The sequence below is a fragment of the Capricornis sumatraensis genome, chromosome 14 (assembly GCF_032405125.1).
Source record: "Capricornis sumatraensis isolate serow.1 chromosome 14, serow.2, whole genome shotgun sequence".
Lineage (NCBI taxonomy): Eukaryota > Metazoa > Chordata > Mammalia > Artiodactyla > Bovidae > Capricornis > Capricornis sumatraensis.
Window position 1 is genome coordinate 74,215,355 of NC_091082.1, and position 16,783 is coordinate 74,232,137.

The following is a 16,783-nucleotide window of genomic DNA, read 5'->3' on the forward strand; positions in this document are numbered from 1 at the left end:
TTACTTTGATTCGTGTTGAATTTATTCATTGATGTCTAGAAAGGGATACGTTTACAAAGCCTCTGTGCCTTCTATCATTCTGTTTTCCCGAGCTGTTATGACAGCCTCATCACTCATCTCATCCCTTCTAATTGTCCCTTGTCCAGTAAGTTCCCAGATGAATAGTTGCTGATGATTCTACTTTTCTATTTATCAGTGCTTTCGCTCACTCTCCATCTGTCTGTTGAATATTTTGCAAATTTCTTGGCTTGACTTTTCAGGCCTTTAAGCCGCAGACCTACTCTATGTAACTGTCTTGACTTCTGTGCTATTACCTGTCCTCTTGCCAGTCTCTCTTGCTTAGAAGGGTCCTGTATCTCTATCTTCTAATTTGTGCATTTAAATATCTTGTTCTTGAAAACTCAGTTTTCTAATAGCTTCATTAGTAGTCATCTTGGTCTATAAAAGAGTTGGCCTTCCTTTTGAGTGAAATAGTGCTGATGGTGGCTGTGTGCTCGCTCTGATTTAGCCGCCCCACTCATTGGAATCAGCCCCCCGGTTACCAGTGTAATTGAAGGACAGCAGCTTACTTTGCCTTGTGCTCTCCTGGCTGGAAATCCCATTCCAGAACGTCGGTGGATTAAGAATTCAGCCATGGTAAGAGCATTTGAAATCCGTGCTTTCATATTGCTAATTTTCTTGAGGAAGAGGCAATGTGTTTCAGCCACTGAAATTTCAATAAAATAAATATGCAAACATTTTAAAAATAAATGTTTTTTCAGTATTAATATGTTTATGCAGTTTATATGATTTTGGAATTAGTATGATAGAGAAATAGTCAATGGTGTAGTTTTTATGGTTTTGCATTAAATTCAGTGTTACTAGAAAATTCCAGAATATGTAAAAAATGAAGCAAGGATGAAGTTTGTTTTCATAGCATTTAAATATCTTATGTCCTTTTTTGCAGGAAGTAATAAAATGTTAATATTCTCATAAAATTGTTTCATGTTATATTTTAATCTTTATTATTATCTTCAAACATTCTTTGACAGTGAACTATTTTACAATGTAGATCAATTTTTTTCTCATTGTTTTTCAAGGCATAGCTTGTGATTATGAAGAAATTTGAAAATTTTTCACAGGTCTAAGGAATTATTCTGTAAACATCTATCTATGGCAATAAATTTTCATCTAGTTCAGAGCATTTTTCCTTCTATTTTCCAGAGTCTTTAGACTTACTGTCCTCTTGAAGTGCCAATTAAAAGTGAATTGAGTCCATGAAATAAGATGTAAAAATGTTCATATTTGCATAAAAACCCGAGAAAAACTAGTGCACCTCACTCAATAATAAATGCCCTTATGACATAGGATGATTCTGTTTGAGCACTAAAGTACCCTGTGATTGAACAAAATACATAAATGGTAGAGTTAGAGGTAATGATTATTAACAAACTCTTGTCACCCTTCTCTCATGTAGTTCCTATATCATGCATTGACTTCTAATATTTGTATCTGAATAGGGTGGGTGTTGAGATCATTCTCTCCATTTGAGTGATGCTTGATTGCCAAAATAAAAATGTCAAATGGCTTGCAAGTGGTAATCAAGTCTTCTTGAAAAAGAACAAATTAAGGCAATAGTAAGAGTCAAATTTGGGTTCTGCATGATAACCAAAATTACAGAAACAGGGAATAAATGTTGTTTCTGTTTCTTTCCCTTTCCAACCTATGCATAATTCCAACAGATGTTAGTAGATAGAATTTTTGGTGGTATATCACAATGACATACAAATGTTATGATGCTTGGTAACATTTTATGCTCATCATTTTTCACTTAAGGATGTTAAAATATTTCATTATTTTATAAGACATTTAATAATCCAGTTGGAAAAGAAAGCAGATCTGCTTTTGGCTTAGACACTGTTGCCTTTTTAATTAAAAATAACTTTTTTTCCCTTCAAGTTGGTCCAAAACCCTTACATCACTGTACGCAGTGATGGGAGTCTCCATATTGAAAGAGTCCGCTTGCAGGATGGAGGCGAGTATACTTGTGTGGCCAGTAACGTTGCTGGAACCACTAACAAAACTACCACTGTGGACGTGCATGGTAAGAGGCGCACCCATCATAATTTTTTTTCCCAGTTCAGAACTGGGTCCATGTCATTAAATCAAATCACTCTGTTCCTCTAATTATAAGAAGTAGATGTCTTTCCTAATTGTTATTCTTAACAAAAAGCCTTATTTCTTGAACAGTATTTAACATTGTTAAGGCTGTTTCCAGATTCCCCTTTCCTGTGTACACGAAAAGATATTATTGGGAGTCACTAGCTGAGTCTGTCCAAGGGCTTTTGTAAGTGGGTTCTTAATTGATAAAAGTGAACTTAGCTCTCAAAGAGTTATGTTTAAAAATACATTTTAATTTCAGGCAAGCAGGACTTATTATACCATCCAAACTGCCTCTTCTTTTCAGATTGTGTAACAGCCATGTCCTTTCTAATAACCCCTTTGTGTGTTACTAGAAATGACCTAAACTTTTCTAAAGGCCATCTCATGTGCTCCAAACAATCTTTTTGCATGTTATAAAGGTCACAAATAAAAAAATCCAGAAGCTATCTTTTTTTCCATTCGTGAGTAACCATTCTCAACTTTTTACATCTCAATAGATAACAGCTACATAGTTCAAGAAATTGTCATAATTTTTAAAAATATTTCCTTTAAAGACTTTGCAACATTGCTTTTCTAAAGTGTAGTATTAAAAACTAGCTCTGTGTACAGGGATGAAAGTAGAATAGAACATCTATTTTTAGTAGTTGATTCAGTCTTTTTTAGGGCCTGAATTGGACAATCCAGTATTTTCCAAATTTTGCTGGTTCTGTTGAAGTTTCCAGTGAATGCAGGCCATCTTCTTTTTAAATATCTGCTTTTCCTGTAAATAGCCTCTTCCACCTCTTTCAGTCTCTTGTGGCAATCTCCACCAACCTTATATGAAATATTCTTGAAGAAATAATAAGGTAATACTAAAATAGTTGTGGTCCAAAAGAGTTAATACATAATGCCAGGTTGTCTGCAGTTGTGTTTCATGTATCAGTTCAGTTCAGTCGCTCAGTCGTGTCCGACTCTTGTGACCACATGAATTGCAGCACTTCAGGCCTCCCTGTCCATCACCAACTCCCGGAGTTCACTCAAACTCATGTCCATCGAGTCGGTGATGCCATCCAGCTATCTCATCCTCTGTCATCCCCTTTTCCTCCTGCCCCCAGTCCCTCCCAGTGTCTGAATCTTTTCCAATGAGTCAACTCTTCGCATGAGGTGGCCAAAGTACTGGAGTTTCAGCTTCAGCATCAGTCCTTCCAATGACCACCCAGAACTGATTTCCTTTAGGATGGACTGGTTGGATCTCTTTGCAGTCCAAGGGACTCTCAAGAGTCTTCTCCAACACCACAGTTCAAAAGCATCAATTCTTCGGCACTCAGCTTTCTTCAGAGTCCAACTCTCACATCCATACATGACCACTGAAAAACCATACCCTTGACTAGACGGACCTTTGTTGGCAAAGTAATGTCTCTGCTTTTGCATATGCTGTCTAGGTTGGTCATAACTTTCCTTCCAAGGAGTAAGCGTCTTTTAATTTCATGGCTGCAGTCACCATCTGCAGTGATTTTGGAGCCCCCAAAAATAAAGTCTGACACTGTTTCCACTGTTTCCCCATCTATTTCCCATGAAGTGATGGGACCAGATGCCATGATCTTTGTTTTCTGAATGTTGAGCTTTAAGCCAACTTTTTCACTCTCCTCTTTCACTTTCCTCAAGAGGCTTTTTAGTTCCTCTTCACTTTCTGCCATAAGGGTGGTGTCATCTGTATATCTGAGGTTATTGATATTTCTCCCAGCAATCTTGATTCCAGCTTGTGCTTCTTCCAGTCCAGCGTTTCTCATGATGTACTCTGCATATAACTTAAATAAGGAGGGTGACAATATACAGCCTTGATGTAAAGGACAGAAATGGTATCGACCTAACAGAAGCAGAAGATATTAAGAAGAGGTGGCAAGAATACACAGGAGAACCATACAAAAAAGAGCTTCACGACCCAGATAATCATGATGGTGTGATCATTCACCTAGAGCCAGACATCCTGGAATGTGAAGTCAAATGGGCCTTAGAAAGCATCACTACGAACAAAGCTAGTGGAGGTGATGGAATTCCAGTGGAGCTATTTCAATCCTGGAAGATGATGCTATGAAAGTGCTGCACTCAATATGCCAGCAAATTTGGAAACTCTGCAGTGGCCACAGGACTGGAAAATGTCAGTTTTCATTCCAATCCCAAAGAAAGGCAATGCCAAAGAATGCTCAAACTATTGCACAGTTGCACTCATCTCACATGCTATTAAAGTAATGCTCAAAATTCTCCAAGTCAGGCTTCAGCAATACGTGAACCATGAGCTTCCAGATGTTCAGGCTGGTTTTAGAAAAGGCAGAGGAACCGGAGATCAAATTGCCAACATCTGCTGGATCATGGAAAAAGCAAGAGAGTTCCAGAAAAACATCTATTTATGCTTTATTGACTATGTCAAAGCCTTTGACTGTGTGGATCTCAATAAACTGTGGAAAATTCTGAAGGATATGGGAATACCAGACCACCTGACCTGTCTCTTGAGAAACTTATATGCAGGTCAGGAAGCAACAGTTAGAAGTGGACATGGAACAACAGACTGGTTTCATGTATGGCTAGAGCCCGTACATTTCCCAGAGGGTGCTTATGGACTGGTTTGACAACCGACAGTAGAAATGTACTCATGTCATCTTCCTTTTACTTCTAACAATTGCTAGAATCTTGTCTCGAGATGGATTCTGATATAAATTTTCACCTGGGTCAAAGAGTGACATGATTAGTTGTGATGTTGGCCAGACCCAAGGAGTTGGAGAAGACTGATAAAGGAAATTTAACAGTGAAAAGTTAAAGAGGTCATTTGAGAACACTGTTCATCCATTGTAGTCCAAAATGAGTAAATGATTTAGTTAATAAGGGCTATCCAGAGGAAAGATTTGTCTTTGAGTTGGATGTGATGCAGTATTATAGTTTTTCTATACCTCTGTATTTATGTAAATTTCATCACTGCCTCTCCACTTTTAAGAATATTTATTATACCCTGAGACAAGCCATAATGGAAAAGAATAAAAGAAGGTATATGTATGTATAAATGAGTCACTTTGCTCTTTATGAGAGATTAACACAACATTGTAAATCAACTATACTTTGGTTTAATCAATTAAAAAATATAGTAAAGGCTCTCAATGAATTCTTAAAATGTATTAATGAATGCACATACAAATGCAAATTAAAATGACAAACCATTTCATTGTTATGTTGATTTACATAGATTGACAATCTGGAACGAAAAAGCTCTTCCATACTCAAGTGTCATCAGATTTGAAAACTGTTGCCTGCATGTATAGCTGACATTTGCCTTTATACCTGTCAAACATAATATGCATTTAGGAAAATGGCTTATTCCACATTGCCACAAAATGACAGCAAAGTTGAACGTTGACTATTCCGTGATAATTCTGGGAATTAAATTTCTCGCTTTAAAGAGTAGCCTGACATTCTTGTTTAGGGCTGGGAATTTGCTGCCAATTCTTTAAGAAGATATTATCTAAGGAGTAAGACTAGTCTTAGAAAAATGCAAGTATGTAACAAAGCTAATCTAAGCTTTTCCCAGAGGAAGTTTTTGCGCTGAGGTCTCTGGTATCTCTTGTCTGCTTAACTTCAACTCCAGGCTAGCTGGGATTATTCCAGGGATATTTGACTTAAAGACAAGAGACACAGGGAATGCTTGAGCCCTAGAGAGCAGCTCCATCTTTCAGGGAAAGGAAAGGAAATGCATGGTGTATATATATACACATATATGTGCATGCACTTTTATGATGTTCATTTGCTGTGTTAGGAACTTTCACATATGAGAGCTTCTGTAATCAAATTCATTATTTGGAGAACATCAAATAATGGTAATGTTTTGTATTTGGAGAGGTTATGATTGGGCTTCCCTGGTGGCTCAGATGGTGCAGGAGACCCAGGTTCAGTCTCTGGGTCAGGAAGGTCCCCTGGAGAAGGGAAAGGCAGCTCACTCCAGTATTCTTGCCTGGAGAATCCCATGGACAGAGGAGCCTGGTGGGCTGCAGTTCATAGGGTCACAAAGAGTCAGACATGACTGAGAGACTAACACTGGTTATGATTAGCAGATTTACACAGAATGAAATGATAAAATCTCTTTCCTATTGTTTCACTCATTAGTGTCAATTCTTTAGTTGCTTTCTAAAATCAAAAGTTATGCCATTTTTCCCCTTAGAATTTTGTATTTTAGACTTTTAAATGTAAACTCCTAAGACCTTTCAAGTATAACTTTTGAATTCCTTTTGAGAAAACAGATTCTATTTTCAAGGTTAAATTTAGTAGCTTGCTAAGTGATTCTTGTGTATAGACAGATATTTAATGTGTAGTGGTTAAATAGTCCATTTCTCTAGAGGTGAGTTTAAGTCAGCTCACTGCAGCTTAATGTGTAATGTACAATGGTGAAAGATATATGTTAAATGTGTAACTCTTAGGGTATAGTGCTATCTTGAATTTCTGGAAAATACAGATTTCCTTCAGTCCTCTCATAGTTTTGTTAGGAAAATCAACCATATTACACATAATTTGCTACTTCATTTTAAGGTTTTATTTAAATTGTTCAGATTGTAACTGTTGTATTTAATTTATTACACTCCCTTCCAAATGACCCTACATTTTAACAGAAAAGATTCTTTGCTAGTTTTTCTAAATATTCTGTTTATCATGAAAAAGTTCAGCTTTAAACTTGTAAGGCAAAATGGAAGGGTAGGTGCTCAGATTCTGCATATTGCTTCCTTTTCCAGTTCTGCCAACCATTCAGCATGGACAGCAGATCCTCAGTACCATTGAAGGCATTCCAGTAACTTTACCGTGCAAAGCAAGTGGAATTCCCAAACCGTCTATTGCCTGGTCCAAGGTAAGGGATGCATTTAGTGGTGTTTGTTGTGACATATGCTGTAACAACAGCATTTGAATATTTTTAGTCATATGTGGAACTTGCCACTCTCGTATAGGACCTGACAGAAAGGAAAAACCACGCAGTCTTACCTCTTGGAAGGGACCTTAAAATGTCCTTAGTGCATTCACTTGTTTGATCCTTAAGTAGTAAAGATCTGTTTCTGTTTTGTAAATAAGTTCATTTCTATCATTTCTTTTTCATATTCTTCATATAAGGGATATCACACAATAATTCTCTTAGACTTACTTCGTTCACTATGACAGTTTCTAGGTTGACCCATGTTGATGTAAATGGCATCACTTCATTCTTTTTAATGGCTGAGTATTATTCCATTGAGAGAAGGCAATGGCACCCCACTCCAGTACTCTTGCCTGGAAAATTCCACAGATGGAGGAGCCTTGTGGGCTGCAGTCCATGGGGTCGCGAAGAGTCGGACACAGCTGAGCGACTTCACTTTCACTTTTCACTTTCATGTATTGGAGAAGGAAATGGCACCCCACTCCAGTGTTCTTGTCTGGAGAATCCCAGGGATGGGAGCCTGGTGGGCTGCCGTCTATGGGGTCACACAGAGTCGGACACGACTGAAGCGACTTAGCAGCAGCAGCAGCAATATTCCATTGTATATATTCATCACATCATCTTTGTCAATCCAAGACATTCAGGTTGCTTTCATGTCTTGGCTATTGTAAACAGTGCTGCAGTGAATGTTGGGGGTGTGCGTATCCTTTTGGACCGTGTTTTCCTCCAGATAGCCGTAACGTCTAATTTTATACTTCTAAAAGTCTCTGAAATATAAAAGAAGTTGGTTTTGATATCTGTAAATTAAATTGGAAGGCTCAGATTCCTGCACAAAAGTATGGTGGTGAAGCTGACTCCACAAACTAAACAGTGTCTGGAACAGAGTAGAAGTTTTAATTCGTTTTAGGGAAATATAAAAATAAAAGCTTTCCTGAATGGCCTTTGTTCTGTGATAATACAATGGAGGTGAAGAGTTTGGCCTCCTGAGTGTGCCTCCCCAGGTTCTATTTCTAGTTCTACCAATGACTGACTCTTTCACTTTGGGCAAGTTATCCCACCAAGCTCCCAGACTTAATACTTTCATCTGTAAAATAGGGATTGTCGTAATTACTACTCAGAAGATTGTTGTAAGCGTTGCCATAGTTAATTCATGTAAAGTGCTCAAAACGGTGCCTGTCTTAGCACATGCACCCGTCCCATTTGCTACTTCCTCATCCTCTCCAGTTTTGTTAGTTCTAGAATGAAGGGAACCCGGTTTAGTAGGAAGAAATATCACCTTGGCATTATTTGTTTTTCTTACAGGGAACTTTCTTTAAATTAGCCTCCTTTCAGTCTAGTATCTTCTCCTTCAGAGATCTTTTTTCTCCCGCTCTTCCTCTTCCAGACATTACTTTATTACTCCTTTATTATCTTAAAAAACACTTCACTGTGTCATTTTGCAGAAGGGCGAGCTGATTTCCACCAGCAGTGCTAAGTTTTCCGCAGGGGCTGATGGAAGTCTGTACGTGGTGTCCCCCGGGGGTGAGGAGAGTGGGGAGTATGTGTGCACCGCCACCAATGCAGCTGGCTACGCCAAAAGGAAAGTGCAGCTGACTGTCTATGGTGAGAGCCCCCGTGGACGACTGTTCTCCACTGATGCTGTGTGTCTGTGCCAAAACTCACATTTCTCTCCCAAATAACGTTACCGGAGGCCTGAACCCCTAAAGTGAACGACTCCCCCAAGTTTATAGTTTTTTTTTACAAAAAAATGTAATTTTCCTACCAACCTACATCTCCTCTCTTTAGATTCTGATTTAAAGGGAGAAAAACGGTATAGCCTTTTGGAAAAAATTTAATGGTGTTTTTCCAAGGAGTATGCTTATGGCACCCAACCCTCTTTAGAAACACCACATAGTTAAGGCTCCTAGCAAAGCCAAACCTCAGCTATGTCTTGGTTAGCGCTCTGCCTTGAGGGGTTACTTGACATATGGCAGATTCTGAAAGGGCATTTGGTGGACCTTTTCATTGTGTTCTGAAAGGAAGAGGTGAAAAGGAAAATGTTCTAGTCATTTTCCATTAAGCTCTCACAGTAAATGTTTATGGAAAGCTTTAGATATGTCCCCAAACTTTGAAATTAACAGAATGTTTTTGAGAATTATTTAAGAATGTTAGTGGTCCTGTTTTTAACTTCAAGTGTGCTTTGTTTCAATGTATTCTTTCCCTTCCCAAACTTGTGTTTGTTTTAGTAAGGCCTAGAGTGTTCGGAGACCAAAGGGGACCATCCCAGGATAAACCCGTTGAGATCTCAGTCCTTGCGGGAGAAGAGGTGACCCTTCCATGTGAAGTGAAGAGTTTACCCCCACCCATCATTACCTGGGCCAAAGAAACCCAGCTCATCTCTCCATTCTCTCCAAGGTAGGAGACCTGGGATGAATTGCGACACATGAAACAATCTCTTGGGACAGACGGCTGTTCAGGTTTTCAAATGTCTCAAAAAAAAAAAAAAACCAACCTTTTATTTTTATTTTCTATTAATTTTTATTGGAGTATAGTTACTTTACATTTTTTGTTAGTTTCTACTGTACAGCAAAGTGAATCGATTTTAAGTATACATCTATCCCCTTTTTTTAGATTTCCTTCCCATTTAGATCATCACAGAACACGGAGTAGAATTCTCTGTGCTATACAGTAGGTTCTCTTTAGTTATCTGTTTTATGCACAGCAGCAGTAGTGTACGTGTGTCAATAGTAATCTCCTGGTTCATCCCATCCCCACTTTTCCCGTTGGTGTCCATAAGTTCGCTACATCTGTGTCTCTATTTCTGCTTTGCAACTATGTTCATCTGTACCTTTCTTCTAGATTCCACATATAAGCAGTATTATATGATATTTGATGCTACTGTTTTTCTTTCTTTCTTCACTCCATATGATAATCTCTGGGTCTGTCCACATCTCTGCAGATGGCACTATTTTGTTAACATTTCATTGTACACACATCTTTATCCATTTCTCTGTTGGTATTTAGGTTGGTTCCATGTCCTGACTATTGTAAATAGTGCTATAGTGAACAGTGGGGTGCATGTATCTTTTTGAACTATGGTTTTCTCTGAGTGTCTGCCCAGGAGTGGGATTGCTGGCTCATATGGTAATTCCATTTTTAGTTTTTTGAGGAACCTCCATACTGTTCTGCATAGTGGCTGTACCAGTTTACATTCCCAGCAACAGTGTAGGAGGGTTCACTTTTCTCCAGACTTTCTCCACCATTTATTGTTTCTAGATTTTTTTCATGATGGCCATTCTGACCAGAGTGACGTGATACCTCATTGTAATTTTGATGTGCATTTCTCTAATAATTGGTGATGGTAAGCATCTTTTCATGAGTTTGTTGGCCATCTTTGTGTCATCTTTGGAGAAGTATCCATTAGATCTTCCCCTCAGAATGGGAGAAAATATTTTCAAACAAAACAACTGACAAGGATTAATCTCCAAAATATACAAGCAGCTCGTGCAGCTCAATATCAAAAAAAACAACCCAATCAAGAAGCCCAGTTTTAAAATTTGAGATAATTTATATTACACTGAGCCTACAGGAAACATGTAAACCATCTAAATCATTCTTTAAGAGCAGAAATGCTAAAACTGAGCTTTGACATAACTTCCCACTGGACATTCTACAAGGTAGTTATGGAAATGGTTTGGATGTAGATTAGTATGTAGATTCTTGTTAGTACAAAGTGTGTATTGTCTATAAAATTGCATTATTCCCAGAGAAGCAATAAAACACAATAGGTTCTCTAATATCAAGGTTTTGACTTTCATTAGGTAGTTTTGTACAAATCTTCTTGATTAAAGCCCTTAAACAAACAAAGGTCCACTGAAAAAACATTTGATAGGCTAAGAGTAATGGAAAGCAGAACGCCAGAAACTTTCAGAGCACAACTTTTGTTGCCATGCAAGTGTGAGTTTAAATTTACCTCCACTATGTAAAGCTTCTCTGAAACTTTGGCAGTTTTTTCAGTGGGTCTCTTTGAACCTCGACTTTTTGTTTATAGAATGAGGATAATTCCTGAAAGGATGATATAATGTACATTCCGTATTTCTCCTCTTGTTCTCAAAGAATGGTATCAATTACTGTTTTAACTTGATATCATGCCAGAAGTTACCGGAAGAATAAAAACTATAATCTCTAGCTATCTTCTCTTAGCCTTGTTGATGTGTATAGTTTTGAAGCTATAAATTCATGCCATTCTAGTTTCCCTACCACACTTGAGGGAAAAAAATAAACAGTGCAGAACTACATTATTATGTCTTTGAAGAAAATAAGTGCCTTGACATTTCAGATGATGCTGAAGTTTCATTGTTCCCCTTCTCAGTCTCCGTCTCTATCTCTCTTCCCAGAGGCAAACTGCCACAGACTTGGTGTGTATCCTACACATACATCCTTAGATAGTACAGAATATTTTCCCTCCTTTTAATTTTGTTTCATGTACTTGTTTTCAGTTTACTATTGTAGCATGTTACTTATTACTCTACTGCTTGCTTTATTGAGTCAACTTTTATCCATTTTTATGCATGTAGATTCAGTTTATTCATTTTCATTACCGTAAACATATTCTACATTTTATTTAGACAGATTTCTCTCTTTATGCTCTGGTTGGTGTTTCTACATTTTATTCTTCTTTTTTTTCCCTTGGCTTTAGAAACAAAACTTTTCAAGGAATATCTTTTTATGTCTCTCCTTGTATGCAGCTACATGAGTTTCTTTGAGACTTGTACCTAGAACCACAATTCCTAATTAGAATGAGTAACTATTTTGAGTTTTGTAGACATTGCTTAATTGCCTACTGAAGGGGCAGTCCTAATTTACCTGCCACCAGCAGAATATATATGTACCTGTTGCCACATTATCAACAGTGCATGGTGTTGACTGACTTAAAAGTTTTTGCCATTCATATAGGTGTGAAATGGTATCTTGCAACTATCTTACTTTTCACATGACTGAATTCCAGTGGGGCTAGAATGCTTTCTCTTGTTTGTTGGCCATTTTGTTGTCTGTGAATTGCATCTTTAAACCTGCTCCAGTGTTCTGGTGACTTGTTTTTTTTTAATTATTGAATGTAGAAATTTGGGTTTTGTTCTTAATAGCAATCCTTTGTCTCTCATATGTGTTGAAAATATCTCAGAATACTCCTAGCCTTTCAAATTAATTTATATATGGTGTCTAGTTCCATCCCTGGATTGGGAAGATCCCCTGGAGGAGGAAATGGCAACTCACCTCCAGTATTCTTGCCTGGAGAATCCCATGGACTCAGGAGCCTGGTGGGCTAAAGTCCATGGCGTTGCTAAGAGTTGGACTGAGCACGCTAGCACTCACATACTGGTTGTACAGAATTTTAAAATTTGCATGTAGCTCAAGATGTTTGTTTAAATTAGTAGATCATAAATAAAACTGCAACGTTTTATTGCAGTATTTTAAGTTTGTTTTCACTTTTTGGATTTTAATACTTCTAAATTTTTATTTTGTGTATAGTACTAGTTTGTTCTCTAATTTTATTTATTTTCCCATGTGGAGAGCCGCTTGCCCAACACTATTTTTGAATAGTCAGTCCTTTCCTAACTTTCTGTAACATCACCTCTGATATTACGTATTACATGTTGAGTTCTCGTATATGCTTAAGTCTTCTGGTTGGGATGAGGGGATCTCATCTTTAACTCTTTATCCATTTGTCAGTCTCTGGGCCAATAGCACACTTTATCTGTCTTAACTTATAGAAATCCTGATCGTGGGTAGGTCTATTTGGCCCCCTCCCTCTTAAAGCTGTTTTGGTAAAGTGAACATAATAACATTTTATGTGTAGATCTGGTTTACCTAACTACATAAGAGGAGTGTGTGTGTGTTCTCAATATATATTTGAGAACTTCATATGTACCTTCTTTTGTCTTTATTTTAGCACATAAAAATGTTAATGAAGCATTGGAGAAAAACTATAATGTGTTTGAAGTATCTTCAAAGTTTATTAAAACATATTTGCTTTGTAAAGCTATACTTAGTAAAGCAAAGAGATGTACAATTACTCGACAGTGTCACACCCTTAGATTAAATTTAAATGTGAAAGCAAATTAATTTGGTGTTTGTGAGAATATCATACAGAATACATAGGATACTTACGAAAATTCCTGACTTTTAAGGTGCATAGAAATGACATTATAGATTAGAGAATGGTTTCAGAAACTGTTTGCAAAGTAATAATTTCATAGTGAATTGCAGTTGCTTAGGGGATATTTATATTCTCCTATTTGATGGTCTGCCCTGTGGTTTCCTTCTCTTAGACACACGTTCCTCCCCTCTGGTTCAATGAAGATCACTGAGACCCGTGTTTCAGATAGTGGGATGTATCTTTGCGTCGCTACAAATATTGCAGGGAATGTGACTCAGTCTGTTAAATTAAACGTCCATGGTGAGTTTCGAAATGAAAGTATATGCTATCTGGGGACTAGCCACCAGCAAACCTGTTGTCCCACTTTTTCTGATAGTTATCCTCAAATTATATACGGAGTAATTATACAAAAATTTTCTAAAATCTGAGACTCACAACTTTCTTTCATTTACTTTGAAAATGTTATCTCCTATCCATAAACAACTTTCCCCTTTTTCCTCAGGTGAACAGTATTAAAATTTTGGATCTCAGTTTTACCACAGGTCATTTATAAGTATTGTTGATACACTGTAAAAAAAAGAAATATGTTTAGGAACTTCCCTGGTGGTCCAGTGGTTAAGAAACCACCTCCTAATGTACAGGACATGGGTTCAGTCCCTTTTTGGGGGACTAAGATTCCACCTGCTGCAGGGCAACTGAGACCCCCCCACTTTAGAGCCCATGCTCTGTGACTAGAGAAAGCCCACATGATTTGACAAAGACCCAGTACAGCCAAAATAAAAAATAAATAAGTAAAAATAAGTATATTCATTCTAATGCTAAAGCATACTTTAAGAAAAAGAAAGAAATGCATTTAGACTGGTAGCCTTTTGTGGAAGCAAATGTTCAAGGAAGGATTTGATAGCATTTAAATGGTCATTTTCAATGTTTATGGAGCTCAGTCACTGAAAACATTCTGCTCCTGGGGTTCTTTAACTCCTTTACAAAATTTTCTTCATAGTCTGCTTTCTTCCCCCAATTTGCCTTAGTCTAATTACTCATTCATTCAACATATGCTTAGTGAGCACATATTCTAAGCCATGCATTCAAATAAGAGAAGAAATTTGCTCACATGGTCTTGACCTGATTTCACTCTCAGATCAGTCATTACACTACTGTCCTCTTGACTGTGGGATATAAAATCCACTGAGAGTTCTGATGTTCACTAGTTCTAGGGCGTTAGGTAAAACCTACCCTCTTTTATCTTTAATGTTTTTTTCATAAAATGATGATAATAATACAGGCATATCTTAGAGATATTATGGGTTTGTTTCCAGAGCATCTCAGTAAAATGAATATAGCAATCAAGTGAGTCACATGAGTTTTTTTGGTTTCCCAGTGCCAATAAAAATTATGTTTACACTATATTATAGTCTACAAAGTGTGCAGTAGCATTATGGCTTTAAAAACAATGTACCTGCATTGAGCATAATGCATACAGTGTTAATTTTTAAAATATCTTATTGCTAAAAGTGCTAAACATCATTTGACAATGTAGGGTTGCCATAAAACTTCCATTTGTAAAAATTGCATTATCTGTTAAGTGTAATAAAGCAAAGCACGGTAAAAGTAAAATGAAGTACGCCTGTACTATCAACTTAAAAGATTGTTGCAAATGAAACCTTTAGAATATCTTGGTTAAATATTAAGTTTTAACAAAAGGACAGAGGAGTCGGGTATTTCAGGGATGTAAAGTACATAAATTCTAATCATATCTTTAGGAATCAATTTGATTTTATAGTACACAATGGGTGTATGTGGGAGCTAACACTACTTTTATAAATTATCTCATTTACATTTCTGAAGGAAGGTAGATAAAGGGAAATAATAGAAGTTCTGTCTTGATTTTCTTCTCTGAAATAAGTGAAAGCTATGATGGGAAATAGTTCTTACTGTCTAGTTAAATCTTCCACAAAGAGAACAGAAGTTAAGAATCCATGGAGAGAAACACTTTTGTTTTACTCTGTTACAGAAATCAACTGGATTGCCATTTTAGAGGCTTTTTAAACCTTACGTTATTTATGTAAGAAATCTGACATCCTTAAATGCTTAGTATTCCTCGAGTTTGGAATGAGAAGTTTAAATTCATTCCTTCCCATAATCTTTGCAGTGCGTTGGTACTAAAGAGTTTATTTTGCCTGGATTAGCAAGGAAACAGGCCTCACACAGTATACTGAATCGCCCTTGATCACACAGCTACTAAGTGGCGTGAGCCTGGGTCCCCATCCTGAGATGATTCTACTTTCCCATGCTGTGTCTTGGTGAGGAGGTCTCATTTAAAGTGAAAAAAGGAAGGAAGTTTTTAAAACTTGGTTTGTTAATACTCAGTCATTGTTTCCAGTGCCTCCAAAGATACAGCGTGGCCCTAAAGTTATGAAAGTCCAAGTTGGCCAAAGAGTGGACATTCCTTGCGGTGCTCAAGGGACACCTCTTCCTGTTATCACCTGGTTCAAAGGTGGAAGCGCCGTGCTGGTTGATGGACTGCAGCATATTAGCCATCCAGATGGGACATTAAGCATCAAACAAGCGATGCTCTCAGATGCTGGCATATATACATGTGTCGCTACTAACATAGCAGGCAGTGATGAGACGGAGATAACACTACACGTTCAAGGTGATTTGGGTCCTAGGAAAATATATGTATGGTGGGGTGGGGAGTGGGGGGAAAACCCTGGAGTCTGTGCAGAAGATATAGTCTTGCTTAGTCTTGGATCACTTTCAGAAGACTTCTGTATAGATTTATGACTCTCTAGTTATCTTTGAAAGGAAAATGATTCCAGAAATGAAATGAAGCTGTATGTTAGTAAACTGTTTACCTTTGAAAATGGAGTTGCCCAGGATGATGTAGATGGTGCAAACAATCCTAGATAAGTACCCCACCCACTATTTTTGGTCTGGAAGAAATTGTGGGCACAGTTGATTGGAGTAGGATTTACCTTAGAGTAGTAAGGTGCACTCAACATTAATCCCTAGAACGTCGAGGTCCACTGTTCCCTCTAATGATGGCCTGTGTTGAGGGTTTAAAGATTAATCTTTGAGGAATTCCCTGGTGATCCAGTAGTTGGTCTCCGCGTTTCCACTGTAGAGGGCATGAGTTCGATCCCTAGTTGGGAAACTAAGATCCCACATGCCACATGGTGCACGCCCCCCAAATTGATTAATCTTTATTCCTTTAAGCAACAAGTGTTTATCAAGTTCCTGCCAGGGGTCTGTCGTGATCTAGGCAGTGAGGAGAAGACGGTGACAGAGGTAAAACCCCTGCTCTCATGACCAGTTCTGTAAGTAGGCAGAAAGCAAGCAGGCAAGTAAATAAGAAATAACAGATTGTGAGATGCACTTTGTAGAAATTTAAAATAGTTTTTTTTAGACAACTCCCAGCAGTTGGCTACCGTAGACTGAATTGTCATGAGGACTTCTCTGAGGTGATGATATGTGTAGTGAAATCTTGTTGACTAGAAGGAGCCAGGCATGTCCAATCAGGAGGAAAAACATTCCAGTCAGGGAGAGTACCAGTGCAAAGGCAGGAAAAGAGAAGCAGGTATCAA

At 37.7% G+C, this 16,783-nt stretch overlaps 1 protein-coding gene across 1 annotated transcript in view; it reads left to right on the forward strand.

The window, feature by feature from the left end:
• The window catches only part of HMCN1 (hemicentin 1), a 537,733-nt gene that overhangs the window by 278,484 nt on the left and 242,466 nt on the right, over positions 1-16,783 (forward strand). Inside the window, exons 18-24 of the mRNA XM_068985901.1 lie at positions 509-636; positions 1,939-2,083; positions 6,891-7,003; positions 8,506-8,665; positions 9,289-9,457; positions 13,372-13,499; positions 15,580-15,852. Of these exons, the coding sequence (XP_068842002.1) occupies positions 509-636; positions 1,939-2,083; positions 6,891-7,003; positions 8,506-8,665; positions 9,289-9,457; positions 13,372-13,499; positions 15,580-15,852 (1,116 nt within the window). The remainder of the gene's footprint in view (positions 1-508; positions 637-1,938; positions 2,084-6,890; positions 7,004-8,505; positions 8,666-9,288; positions 9,458-13,371; positions 13,500-15,579; positions 15,853-16,783) is intronic.